This window comes from Phyllostomus discolor, chromosome 1 (genome assembly GCF_004126475.2).
Source record: "Phyllostomus discolor isolate MPI-MPIP mPhyDis1 chromosome 1, mPhyDis1.pri.v3, whole genome shotgun sequence".
In the NCBI taxonomy this organism is placed as follows: Eukaryota; Metazoa; Chordata; class Mammalia; order Chiroptera; family Phyllostomidae; genus Phyllostomus; species Phyllostomus discolor.
This window is the reverse complement of record NC_040903.2, coordinates 155,266,725-155,281,335: the sequence shown is the minus strand read 5'-3', so window position 1 is coordinate 155,281,335 and position 14,611 is coordinate 155,266,725. Positions and strand designations below refer to the sequence as shown.

The following is a 14,611-nucleotide window of genomic DNA, read 5'->3' as shown; positions in this document are numbered from 1 at the left end:
TCCTCATACCTAACAGCTGCAACCAGACCAAAAAAAAAAAAAAGGCCTGAACAGAAGATCAAGTCAAAGCTCCACAGCAAATACAATTAAGCGACCAAGAGATAACCAACCTATCAGATGCATAGTTCAAAACACTGGTGATCAGAATGCTCACAGAATTGGTTGCATTTGGTCGCAAATTAGATGAAAATATGAAGACTCTGGTAAGTGAAATGAAGGAAAATGCACAGGGAACCAATAGTGATGAGAAGAAAACTGGGACTCAAATCAATAGAGTGGAACAGAAAAAAGAAACAACCAACCAAACAGAAAAGAATGAAGAAATAAGAATTCAGAAAAATGAGGAGAGGCTTAGAACCTCCAGAACATCTTTAAACATTCCAACATCCGAATTATAGGGGTACAAGAAGGGGAAGAGGAAGAGCAACAAGTGGAAAACTTATTTGAACAAATAAGGAAGAACTTCCCCAATCTGGCAAAGGAAATAGACTTCTGCGAAGTCCAGGAAACTCAGAGTCCCAAGGAAGTTGGACCCAAGCAGGAACACACCAAGGCACATCATAATTACATTAGCCAAGGTAAAAATGAAGGAAAGAATCCTAAAAGCAGTAAGAGACAAAGAGACAGTTACTTACAAAGTAGTTCCCATCAGACTGTCAGCTGATTTCTCAAAAGAGATCTTACAAGCAAGAATGGGCTGGCAAGAAGCATTCCAAGTCATGAAAGGCAAGGACCTATATCCAAGATTGCTCTATCCAGCAAAGCTTTCATTTAGAATGGAAGGGCAGATAAAGTGCTTCTCACATAAGGTCAAGTTAAAGGAGTTCATCATCACCAAGCCCTTATTTTATGAAATGTTAAAGGGACTTATCTAGGAAAAAGAAGATAAAAAAATGTATAGTAGCCCTGGCTGGCATAGCTCAGTGGATTGAGCACGGGCTGGGAACCAAAGCGTCCCAGGTTCTATTCCCAGCCAGGGTACATGCCTGGGTTGCAGGACATAACCCCCAGCAACCGCACATTGATGTTTCTCTCTCTCTCTCTCTCTCTCTCTCTCTCTCTCTCTCTCTCCCTCCCTCCCTTCCCTCTCTAAAAATAAATAAATAAAATCTTAAAAAATATATATATATATAGTAAAATGACAACAAACTCACAATTATTAACAACCACACCTAAAACAAAAACAAACTAAGCAAACAACTAGAGGAGGAATAGAACCACAGAAATGGATATCACATGGAGGTTTATTAATAGGGGAGTGGGAGGAGGAGAGAAGGGGAAAAGGTACAGAGAATAAGTAGCATAGATGGTAGGTAGAAAATAGACAGGTGGAAGAATAGTATGGGAAATGTAGAAGCTAAAGAACTTACGACACATGGACATGAACTAAAGGGGGGGAATGTGGGTGGGAGAGGGTGTGCAGAGTGAAGGGGGGGAAAATGGATAACTGTAATAGCATAATCAGTAAAATATATTTAAAAATATATATTTTTTTTAAATAAATAAAAGCTTAACAAAGGCAAAACAAAAGGACATTGCAACAATCTACATGAGTAATAACCTGGATACAACCAAGAGACAAAATAATACACCAAAGTAGATAAGAACCAACAATGATTACTTTTAGGGAAAAAAAAGCCTTCATGATGGGTGTGACAAAAAAAAAAGCAGCAGCAGCTGCTTTAACACAGTGGTGGAGTGAAAAGGGTAGGACCATATAGGTGGACTCTAAAAGTGAGGCCATTACTATTACAAAGCTATACTAATCGAAACAATGTGGCTTTGGTCAAAGGACAGACAAAGTGATTTAAGGATAAAAAATAAATACTATGGGGGGGGGGGGCACGGAGACGGGACACACACTAAAAACAGGAATTATCTTCTGCAGGGCGGGTCCCTTGTAATACAGGCTTCCCCTGCTAGGTGAGTGTTCTAAAGAACCAATCTGTATCAGTGTACCAACTGGCACTGCTGTAAGAGTCGGCTTCAGTGAATTTGTTTTCGAAGACTCAGTGCATTTGCCCATTTCAGGATGGGTGATTCACCAGCATACCTGCCCACACCATGCTTAGTGTTCAGCAGCTTTTCACCAAAAACAGCATGACCCTAATGCCACACCCTCCATATTCATCCAATCTCACCCCCCAAAACTTTTCTTTTTGTTTTCCAGAATGAAAAAAGTCTTCAAAGGGAAATGTTTCTCACTGATGTAGAAGAGGTGAAACAAAAAATGGCAGAAGCACTAACAGGCATCAAAATCAAGGAGTTAAAAACTGAGCAGTGGAAAAAAGTCTCAATAGGTGTATTACATCAAATGGAGAAACACTTTGAAGGTCACTGAAGTTTAAATGTGTAAAAATAAATACACAGCCCTGGCTGGTGTGGCCTCACTGGATTGAGTGCCGGCCTGCAAATCAAAGGGTTGCCAGTTCAACTCCCAGTCAGGGCCCATGCCTGGGTTGTGGGCCAGGTCCCCAGTAGGGGATATATGGGAGGCAACCACACATTATTGTTTCTCTCCTTCCCTTTCTCCCTCCCTTCCCCTCTCTCTAAAACTTAAAAAAAATTTTAAATAAATAAATACACAATTTTTGTATAAACAAATTCTGGGGGTTTTTGGGTCCCCTCCATAGTGTCCAAGAACAGACCTTCACATACTTGATCACCAGTGCAGTCCCAATGGTCAGTAAGAATATTAAAAAGTGCTGAACTTTACTAATCATTAGAAAAATGCAAATTAAAACCATGATACCCCCACTTGTAACACTTCTATTCAACACAGTACTAAAAGTTACAGCAGGAACAATTAGGCAAGAAAGAAATAATATACATTCCAACTGGAAAAAAGAAGTAAAGCTAACTCTATTCATGAGTGACATGAACTTGTATGTAGAAAACTAAAGAATACACACACACACACACACACAATATTATCTCCTGTCGGTTAATAAATACAGCAAACCTGCAGGATACATTTTATACATACAAGAATCAGCTATATTTTATACACTGAGAAATATACAATATAAAATAGCAATTCCCTTTTCAAAAAGGAAATTAAACCATTCCATTTACAATAGCACAAAAGTAAAATACATAAAAATAAATTTTTCCAATGAGGCAAGAGACTTTTTACATTGAAAACTATACAGTATTACTAAGGAAATTAAAGACAACCTAAATAAATGGAAAGATATCCCATGTTCATGGACTGGAAAAATAATATTGTTAAAGTAACAATATTACCCAAAGCAATGTAAGGATTCAGTGTAACCCTTATCAAAATCCCAATGGTGCTTTTTGCAGAAGTAGAAAAACTGATACTAAAATTCATACGGAATTTCAAGAGATCCCAGATAATCAAAACAATCTTGAAAAATCAGAAAGTTTGCAGACTCACATTTCTCAATTTCAAAACTTACTATAAAGCTACAGTAATCAAAACACTGTGGTACTAGCTGAAGAACACACAAAGAGACCAAACAGAATAGAGAGCCCAGATACAAACCATCAAATATATGGTCAAATGATTTTTGATAAGAGTGCCAAGACTATTTTATAGAAAAAGGGTTTTGTTTTGTTTTTTGACAAATGGTGTGGGGAAAACTTGATATACACATGCAAAAGAGTAAAACTAAAACCTTACAACATACTTAATATACTCAAAATGGATCAAAGACCTAAATTTCAAGGCAAATACAGAAATCTTAGTAGACAATATGGAAAAGTCCTTATAATCTTGGATTTGGTAATAGTTCTTTAAAGTAGGACACTAAAAGCACAAGCAACAGAAGAAAAAACTTTTTTCAATTGTACCATATCAAAATCATAAACAACTGTTTTCATTCAATAAAGGACACTATCATCACAGTCAACTCATAGAATGGGAGAATATATTTTCAAATCATTTTTTAAATAATGGATTAATATCCAAAACATATGAAGAACTCCCATAACTCAGGAAAAAAAGTTGTCATGTGCAAAAGATGTTAGTCATTTTTCCAAATATACAAATGACCAATAAATGCATGAAAAGATGTTCAACACCACTAATCATGAGGAAAATATGAATCAAAACCACATCGATACCACTTCATATACATTAGATGGCTATCATCAAACCCAACTGAACTGAAAACTTGGATGAGGAAATTTATAAAAGCTTTATTCATACTTGCCAAAACCTGGGAGCAACTAAGATGTCCTTCAGCAGATGAACAGATAAACAGGTTGGTATATCAGACAACTAAATATTATTAGCACTAAAAAGAAATGTGCTATCAAGCCATGAAAAAACAACAAAACCTTAAATATATATTACTAAGTGAAAGAAGCCAATGTGAGCCCTGGCTAGTGTGGCTCAGTGGATTGAGTGCCAGCCTGCGAACCAAAGGGTCACCAGTTTGATTCCCAGTCAGGGCACATGCCTAGGCTGCAGACCAGGTCCCCAGTAGGAGACACAAGAGAGGCAACCACACATTACTGTTTCTCTCCCTATCTTCCTCCCTCCATTCCCCCATCTAAAAAAATAAATAAAAATCTAAAAAAAAAAGCCAGTGTGAAAAGCCTACACTGTATGATTCCAAGTGTATGACATTTTTGACAAGGCAAAGCAATGGAGACAATAAAAAGATCAATGGTTGGCAGGGGTGGGGAAGTGGCAGAGAAGAGAATTAACATGTGGAGAAGAGAGGATTTTCAGGGCAATGCAAAAAATCTGTATGGTGTGTATGTATGGTGGATACATGTCATTATACAGTTTGTCCAAACCCACAGAATGTAAGACACAAAGACTAAAACCTAATGTAATCTATGGACTTTGGGTGATTATGATGTATAAATGTAGGTTCATCAATTGTAACAAATGTACTACTCTGATGGGGGATCTTGATAATGGAGGAAACTATGTATGTGTTGGGGCAGAAGGTGCCAGGGATATCCAACCTGCGGCCACATGCAGCCCAGGATGGCTGTGAATGTGGCCCAACACAAAACCGTAAATTAACTTAAAAGATTATGAGATTTTGTTATGATCACGTGCTGCAATGTATTTAATGTGTGGCCCAAGACAACTCTTCTTCCAGTGTGGCGCAGAGATGCCAAAAAGTTGGATATCCCATTCCTTCCTCTCAATTTTGCAAATTTTCTTGTACCTAAAACTACGCGAAAAAAATAGTCCTTGATTTTTAAAATAATAAATAATGTAAGTTCAAATAAAGACAATAGTATGTCATGCTATTTTAATGTGTAATAACCTTCAGCTTGTTTTTCAGTCACATTAACTTATGGATTAGGGTGTCCATAAGCCAGTGAATTCTTAAGTATTAGATATAAACTTACTTTAAATCCCTTCTGTGCCTCATCTGGGTAAGTTTTGTGTTGGTTATGACATTTCTTGGGAGTCATTTCTTTTCCCTTCTCCAATTAATAGGGTTGTCTGCATATAACCGAGGAACAGTCCCTTCATGATTAACAAAATTCTAAATCTAAATGAATGAAAGATCCGCATTGGGATAAATCATCCAATTTGCCTACAATTCTGAATCCTGAACCCAACTGATACTCATTACATAAAAATGAACTGTCACTTCACAGAACGTAAAAGTAGTTACGGTGTTATTTTTTGGTAGCTTACATTTATCAATGTCTAAAGTCAGCAGTCCATACAACCAATACATTAAATCTAAGGTCTTTTATCTCCAAGAACAGAAAAACTGTTACCTACCTTTCAGAAACCTCTTGCTTAAACTGAGTAACTTCACCAAGTGATGACTCAATATCCATAAAACCAAGAAAGTCTCGATTTATATTAAGGAAAGGCTTCTCTGAACCCTTGCTTGATGTTTCATGACCCCTAGATAAAGGATCTGAATCAGTTAGCTGTATCTCTGACCCTTCACCTTCTGTGAGACGGGCCCGTTGACCAGGAGAACTGGGAACACTATTCCCTTCTTGGTCAGAGCTGTTCTTTTGCTTTCCATCTCTCTGGGGCTTACTATTCAGTCCATCATCCCGGAAGCCTTTAGCAAATGGATTGTAATCTATTTTCAGCTGGGTAATCTGTATGTTCTGATAAGCTGTTACTGCAAAGAACTCAGTCTGTGGAAAGGTAAACGTGTGGACACCAGGGCCATTTAATTGTATCACTTCAGTAGCCTTTTCTGCAGGTACCAAATGAAGCCTTGGCAGGTACCGATGCATTGAGTGCAAGATGATATGCCCTTCTTGGTCCAGTGTATTGTTGGTAAGTTTGAGTTTATAGAAAGATACTGGTTGATGCATCCAATAATGACCTGTGGAAGGAGATTCTGGATGAATAAAAACCCTCCCCAAAACATGGGGCTCTGCCTTGCCACTGGGTTCCCACCAGCGACCATTCCATTTATAACGATGGTTATCCACAGGAGAAATATCCATGACAAGGATATACTTCATATTTGAATCTAAACCTGTTATCCAGTAACGACAGTAAGGAAACATGCGTCTTCCTTGCTTGGTCAGAATCATCTCTGTGCTTCGATGATAGAACTCATTCCACATACTATTGTTATCCAAGGTGACAGTGATTCCTCCCACAGTACAATCAGCTGGAAGGCAAATCTTCCCTTTAGATTTTCCTGGTGATGACACACTGGTAGCCAAAGCACAGGCATCCCGATTAGTAACCAAAATTCCTTGATCTGTTTTGCCATTTCCTGCCTGTTTCAGGATAACAAAGAATGTAGGTGTGGTTCCGGCCACTGTCCCACCATCTTGATTAGCCAATATAATCTGCTGTTTCTCCTCCATGATTCCAGTGGGATACTCAGTAGTAAGATAAACGTAGTCACCACATAGTCACAATGGCCTTCCCAGCCTAAAGAATAAACAGAAAAACAAAAACCCTTTAATTAAGTGAATTATTTATTTTGTTAGCAAAAGCACAAGCATGATTATATTATCCCCAAAATATATTCCTAAATTCTTCTATGATTTTGCTTCTACCCTTCTCTCAATCTCTGTAAGGCTATTCATTCTGGAATATTTAATCATCTTTTTTAAAGTCCCTTTTAAATTAAGTTAGTATATCACAGCTCTCCAATATAACACTATAGATACTATTATCTCACATAAAAACAAAAGTATACATTCATTTATAAAAACTAAATAAAAACAGCCTTAGCTAGTATGGCTCAGTGGGTTGAGTACCAGCCTGCAAACTGAAAGGTCACTGGTTCAATTCCACGTCAGGGCACATGCCTGGGTTGCTGGCCTCAGATGGGGGAGGTGAGAGGCAACAGATCAATGTTTCTCTAGTACATCAATGTTTCTCTCCTTTGCTTTCTCCCTCCCTTCCCCTCTGTCTAAAAATCAATAAAATCTTTTTTAAAAACTTCATGTATAAATAAATTTAAAATCTTAAAAAAAAAAAAACAAAAAAGCCCTGGCTGGCATAGCTCAGTGGATTGAGCGCAGGCTGCGAATCCAAGTGTCGCAGGTTCAATTCCCAGTCAGGCCACATACCTGGGTTGCAGACCATGACCCCCAGCAACCACACATTGATGTTTCTCTCTCCCTTCCCTCTCTAAAAATAAATAAAAAATCTTTAAAAAAATTATGTAAAAATATACACTTAAGGAGACTAAATTGAGAAGATGGTTTCATTTTAAAAGAATCTCAACACTTTTATGGATTAATGTGCCATAGGATTCTGTTATATAGCAAGTTTTCTTGGGATGAGTAAAAATAAATTCCCATGTTACCCTTATACAGAATTTACTCTCCATTATGGTACTGATATGGGTTCATAAAAAAGTGAAAGGCTACCTTAACTTGACAATACACACATTTAAAGAAACCATGACAAGTCACTTGAACTTACTGGTAAAGAAACACTTACCTCCGTACTTCACACTTTATATTGAACAAAATTCCAGAAGGATCAAAGATTAAAATGCCCGCCCCATTTCTAAGTATAATTTTTTTTAATTCTAAAATCCTCAGGAAAGCTTTTTGATAATAAGGAAACAAAAACCTATGATAAATTTCAACATCATGTAAAGTTTTTAAATCTGGCAAATTATCACCCAAGCAAAATAAAAAAACAATGACCAATGAGAAAAGGAATTTGCAGTTTATAAATAACTCATTTCCCTAATATAAAAAAGGTTCCTATAAATCAATAAAATCAAAAATTTAATGGAAAAATGGGCAAAAGATAAAAAAAGGAAATAGCTATACAAATGTACATCATCTCAGCACAGGATATATGCTAATGGAAATCATCCCGAGATACTGTTTTTTTTTTTAAAGATTTTTATTTATTTATATTTAGAAAGAGGGGAAGGCAGGGAGAAAGAGGAGGAGAGAAACATCAATGTGTGGTTGCCTCTCTTGTGCCCCCTACTGGTGACCTAGCCCACAAACCCAGGCATGTGCCCTGATTGGGAATCGAATCAGTGACCCTTTGGTTGAGTGCAGGCCAGCACTCAATCCACTGAGCTACACCAGCCAGGGTCTGGAATACTGTTTTTGACCTTATCAGATTGGTATAAATCAAAGTTTGGTAGAGATATTGGAAAGGATGTTGTTAAGGACAACATAAAAACATCTAAAGACGTATCTCCTAAAAACAAAATACGTATCTCCTATGGAACAGCTCTTCTAGAACTTTATCTTAAATACACACTCACACACACATCTGTGATAAGTCTGTATAGAGATTATTTCCTGCAGTTCCATTTATAACAGTAAAAGACTTGAAAAAGTCCATCAACGGAGACTGGTTAAATAAATGGTGGTAAACCCACAGAGTGAAATACGTGAAATACCACGCAGCTATAAAAGAAAATGTATAAACTTCACGAGCTCATACAAAATTACCTACAAGATGTATTAAAGGAGCCCTCATGAGTGTGGCTCAGTTGGTTAGTTGGGTGTCATCCTGCAAACAACAGGTTAACAGTGTGATTCCCAGTCAAGGCACTGTGCCTGGGTTGCAGGCCAGGTCCCCAGCAGGAGGTGTATAAGAGGCAACTACATACTGATGTTTCTGTCCCCCCTCTTTCTCTTTCCCTTCCCCCCCTTAAAAAAATAAATAAGTAAATTTTTTTTAAAAAAGAAATTTCAGGTTGTTATAAATTATACTGAACTGATGTGCTCAATTACCTAAACATTCTACAAGATATAAGGCTATCACCTTCAATTAGCCTCCAAAAAAGGAAGATGCTACATCACTACACCTATGAGTCAGTAATTTTGATTAATCAAATTCAGCCACTTATCAGTCATCCTCACTTTAATTAAAAAGTCTAATTTTACCTTTCATCAAGATCCTGACGAGCAATAAAAGCATCTGAATTTTCTCTCTTCTTGCAGGACTAGCCACATTACACACACACACACCTCCAAAACTTAAAATATTTTAAAATATAAAATATTCTCTTAAAATATTCTCTAGCCTGAGGATAACAGATACAGGTATTTTAGAAATCAAGACTTCCGAAAGGTTAGCTATTGTTTTTAGTATGGCTACATATAGAAGTATTGCAGAAACCCACTTCCTAACACTGAAGCACTAATACCCAAGAAAGGTGAAAAAAGAATCACTCCTCTGAGTTGAAGTTTATTATTTTTTAAATATTTTATTTATTTTTAGAGAGAAGGTAAAGGAGGGAGAAAGAGAGGGGGAGAAACATGATGTGTGAAAGAATCAGCAATCGGTTGCCTCTCTCACATTTCCAATTGGGTACCTGGCCCAAAACCCACATATGTGTCCTGACTGGGAATTGAACCGGCAACCTTTCAGGCGGCACTCAATCCACTGAGCCACACCAACCAGCCAGGGCTGATGTTTATTTTTAAGAGATAAAATTTAGGATGATTCTTTTCAAAAGCTGCCTCAAGCTTAAGGCAATTAGGTTTACTAGTTTACTAAAACTAACAAGTTTAGGCAACACCTATCAGATATTCATAAAACAAAATTTAAAGACTTAGAAGGCACAAATAAGGTGACTTCTTAAAAAGAGTAAAGCTTAGTGAATTCACAAAAACTAAGACCACTACAATGGTATGTAATGCAAACGCAAACTCCTACTGCTATATTTAGTCCACATAGTTCAAAGTTTTGTTACAAATCAATTATTTTTGTGAAGTTATGCAAAATATTAAGTGCACTTAAATATGACTATTGACAAAGAACTACCTGAAAAGCTATTTCAAAACTAGAAGTACATTAAAGGGTTCACAATTTCTTAAAAACTATCTTCTACAATAGAAAACCTTGGTTTTCAGATCATTACAGATAAAACTAGGGCAAAGAAGTTTTAACCAATGCTTTAAAAATCATTATCTTTTGAAAATTAACCTGTGAAATGTCAAAATTTCAACCAACAGAAATCCAGTTTAGTGTTACAGACTGCACTGAAGTAAAATATATACATTTCAAAAATTTCCTTTTGCCCTATTGAAACTGCATGTAAGAATCTAATTTAAAATGTAAAAATAAAATAAGAAAAAACATAAATGTAAAATGTATACAAAGACAGGAAAAAGAACTTTCAGACTTATGATGTGTATATCTTTTTCTTAAAAAATCCTCCAAAAAAGTTATTCCATGAGTTCATCAAAATACATAAAACCAAAGACCTAATTTATGACCAAAACAATCTCTATCTTGAACCAAACCTCCCTACTGATTTAGGAACAAGGAATCAGATTCTTATTCCACATCAATCTTTAAGCACAGATTCCACTTCAGTATACAAATATGAGTATGCATTTGGGATGCTACAGGGGGTTTTCTAATCAAAGAACGATCAATTGAGCATATTCAGCCACTCTAATGGCAAAGACAACTTTACCTAATTGCAAAAACCACCTGTACTTTAAGAAGAGCTAGGCCACTCATCAAGAAACACTCCTTCCAGCGAAATTCTAAAAATACTCTGTATTTGGCTCTCTAAAAGCTTTAAATAAGACCATAGTTTTAGTACATACATGTAACTTAAATGTCAAACAAAAAGTCTCAGTTCAGCTCTTCTAAAGCAAGCTTTTATCTGCATAAAATAACTATAATAATGAGCTGAGGAAATGTTTACCTGCAAATGAAAAATATAGAAGTAACACTCTGAAAAATGTCACAGGAGAGAGACAGGTGCATTCACTAAGATTGTTTTGAGGTAAGTAATGTAGCAAGTTCCATAAATAAACTGTTACAATTTCAAGGTCCCTATTCTCAATCTCTCTTCACCAATCACCTATTTAAGTGTTTAGCTACTAAAGTGCTGACCCTCACCCAACTTACAAAAATACACTAGTTAGTTTACTAGATAGTTACCTAATTTAATGACTCATGTATTGCACCAAAACAAAAATCAAAATTCCAAACCAATACCATTACTTTAAAAACAAAGCATATTCAAGTACTGGTCAACCCATTTTGAATGTTTCCAAAGTTGCTAAAAAATAACCATAACCTCTCATACAACAAATACATTACTGTATCGTAGGCACCAAGATGTTAGTTTGTTTTCCTTAATATGATCATTCAATAAAAGACTATGGTTAAGTTAAATTACCTTTCTGGAACTCAAACTGTAAGAGAACAGGTTAACTAAAATATCAGTATCTACCAATATACAATAAGCTCTGAAATGTGAAAAACCTTAAGTAGATTTAGGGTACAAATATGATCAGAAAATATGATAGTAAGTGATGGCAAAGACAGTAAATAGTTAACTACCAGTTCTTATCTGTCATTATGTTAATTTTAATAACTAAATAAATGGTACTTATCTGTTAGTAAGAACTTACTTCAGACAAGTGCCCAGACAATAATATCCTGGGCACTTTATCATCACCACAATTCTAATAAGGTAAATTTCAAAATACTACCTCTAGTACTTTGGATTTTAACACACAGAATCACATTTGCCTAAAATAATACACTTGCTTCTCTTCTGTCTCTCCAGATATAATTCGTTAATGTTGCCTTCCAGAACATTTTTTATTTCTAGGCATGGTCCCTTAACTAAACTTGGGTTAGCAAGTTCTCAGGTCCCTAGCAGCTGCATTAAGAATTTGAAAAGGTAACTTTTATGGCAGAAATTAACAGTAACTGAACAGCTACCCAGTCTCTGAGTAAGTATGTCAAAGTACCTCGAGGTCACTGAATTGCCTCAACTCCTGAGCATGTGTTTTCTGTTAAGCTAACCCAACCCACTCAACCTCTGAAAAACAATGATACAGCCGCAAGAAGCACTAACGCTGATCCCATACCCTTGGAAACGAAAATCCTTTCTGCCAATTCCCGGGGGCGGGGGAGCAGTCGCCGTCGACTATTAAGGATTCAAAATCATCCTTTCCAACTGGAGAGGCCCGCTGGTCAGGAACCACGTGAAAAAAAATGCTGCAAGGAAAGCTCTTCCGGGGAAGAGCAGTTCCAACTAATCACGTGCCTTCGGCCGGAACCCGCAGATCACTCGGAGGGAACCCAGTCGCTTTGTTGCCCTGGAGACTACAGAACTAGCTACCCGTCCCTCCCAGACCAGCTCTCTTCCCAACAGCGGTCACGCCGCCTCCTGGCACTTTCCCCGCAGCCGAGTCGCGCCGTCGTGCCCAAAATATAAAGGCAGAGAAGGCAGCATTTGCCAGGAACTCCGCCGCACAAGCCTAAGGGGCTTTACAAAACGCACGGGCGGCGCGCAGGTGGGCTTTAGACTTCGTTTGATCCACGTGTCAGCTCCGGCGACGTGAACTCTGGGGGAGTGGTCTTCCCTTAGAAGGAAATCACTTTGGTTACTCACCGCGTTCTGCAATCTCTAATCCCTCCTTGCACACCACCTTCACCCCTCCCTGCTTCCACTCTAGCCAGAAGGAGGCATCCCCAGGGTTACAAAGGCAAAGAAAAAAATCTTCACAGCAAGACACTACCACTTCCAACTATCAACCCCATTTTTATGACCCCTAAATTCTCTATAATCTTCGCATTGACTCAACTTCGTTTACTGATCCTCAGGGCGGTTCATGTCCCTGACCCACCTACCACTGGGGGAAGAGACCTACTTGACAATTTAACACAAGCGGGAAGGCTCATAAACAGAGAACCAGCCAAGGCTGCCCCACAGAGAGAAAAAGAAAATAACACCTGCTCTTCCCACCTGTTTCCCCCGCCCTCATTTCTGCACTTGCGAACCACCGGTCCTTTGTTTACCAAGTTCTCACTCCTGTAGAGCTCATTTCCTCGCCCCCCTTTTTTTTATTAAACTCGCGGTCCTGCTTCAAACAATGTACTCTAAAATTACATGCTAAAAGAGACAGTTGTTCGGGTGTCAAAACGCTGCACAAAGCTCCTTTAAAAAGCGACGTCAGCACCATTTACCTCGGAGTTTTGGAACCCTGAGACCTGGGCTCTGAACTGCAAAGCGCACAAACAGGGCTCTCGACTTAAAGCCCCAAGCCAGGATGAAGGCGTCACGCGGCTCGTACCATGCGGTGAGGCACCCCACGCACGCGAGCGCAGAACCGCGCCAAGGGCGCTTTCTCACCCCGCCCGCCTCGTGGCTGCTCTCTGTGGCGTCGATGTTCCCAGTTAGTTCGCTGCGCGACGCGGAAGTAAGGCCCGGGACGCGGGCGAGGTGACATGCGCAGCCTCGCTCGGGGGGCGAAGGGGGGGGACCAAAGGCGCGCGCCAAAGACGGCCCGGCGCAAGGCCAGGCCTGGCCCCAGCGTGCGAAGATCGCTCAACAGAACGCTTCTCACGCTGTTCAAATGCACAAGAGCTTCAAACTCTCGAAAAACTCCAATCCAGCCAGCACTAAAGCACCATCCCATCCCCCTACCCAGGCCCGAGAGTTACCGTGCGGGGCGTGGCCGGCTTCACCCAGAGTCCCTCACATCCCGCTGTGGGCGGGTTATTCTGTTCTTTTCGCACACCGTGTGTCCGCTCCAGCTGAAGAGCCTGCGCGCGCACGGGACGTCCACGTCACCGCGCACGCGCTCCTACCCTCTCGGAGCCCGCCGCGCATGCGCCGAAGGAGGCGCGAGCAGCATTTCCCTTGCCCCTCCCCCAATACCAGGAGGCCAAACGACCCCGTAGCAGCGACAAGACCCTTGGGACCCGCCCCTGGAGCTGAAGCGGCTGCTTTTCCGGGTTCCAGCAACTGACAAAAGCCTACTGAAGCTTCCAGAATCAAGAAAGGCGAGGCAAGAGAGAAGCACCCCAGTTCCCTCAGCCTCTCACACGAAGCCTTCGTGAAAACCATGAAACCTTTGCCCGCGGGCTTCTCAACTGTGCCTTCTACCGGTTCCCTAGGGCTCCTCGCCGGCCCCGCCCCTACCGCGCCCAGCCCCACCCACATGGGAATCCGCAAACCCCAAGGCTTAACGAGCCCGTGAAAAGAATCCAAGATCTTCCTCCCCATTGACTGTGGGCTTGGATGGCGCCAGGACGTCGGGAAAACGAGAACCTTGAGAACCTTGAGAAAGGAGCAGTTGAGTTTGCAACATCCACAACCAAAGAACACTAGGGAAGTAGGGAAGAGAACGAAAATCTCACTGCCGAAAGGGAAGGGAAGAAGAGTTGCCACTAACTCGCCTGATTAAAGAAAAAGATATCCTGAGGAAAAAAAAA

The 14,611-nt window shown here is 39.5% G+C and overlaps 1 protein-coding gene across 1 annotated transcript in view; it reads right to left on the bottom strand.

Moving 5' to 3' along the window:
• MGA (MAX dimerization protein MGA) overlaps positions 1–13,951 on the bottom strand; it is a 99,684-nt gene extending 85,733 nt beyond the window's left edge. The window contains 2 exon segments of the mRNA XM_028506376.2: positions 5,726–6,856; positions 13,838–13,951. Coding sequence (XP_028362177.1) covers positions 5,726–6,789 — 1,064 coding nt within the window. The 5' untranslated portion in view covers positions 6,790–6,856; positions 13,838–13,951.
• Between the last annotated feature and the right edge of the window lie 660 nt (positions 13,952–14,611).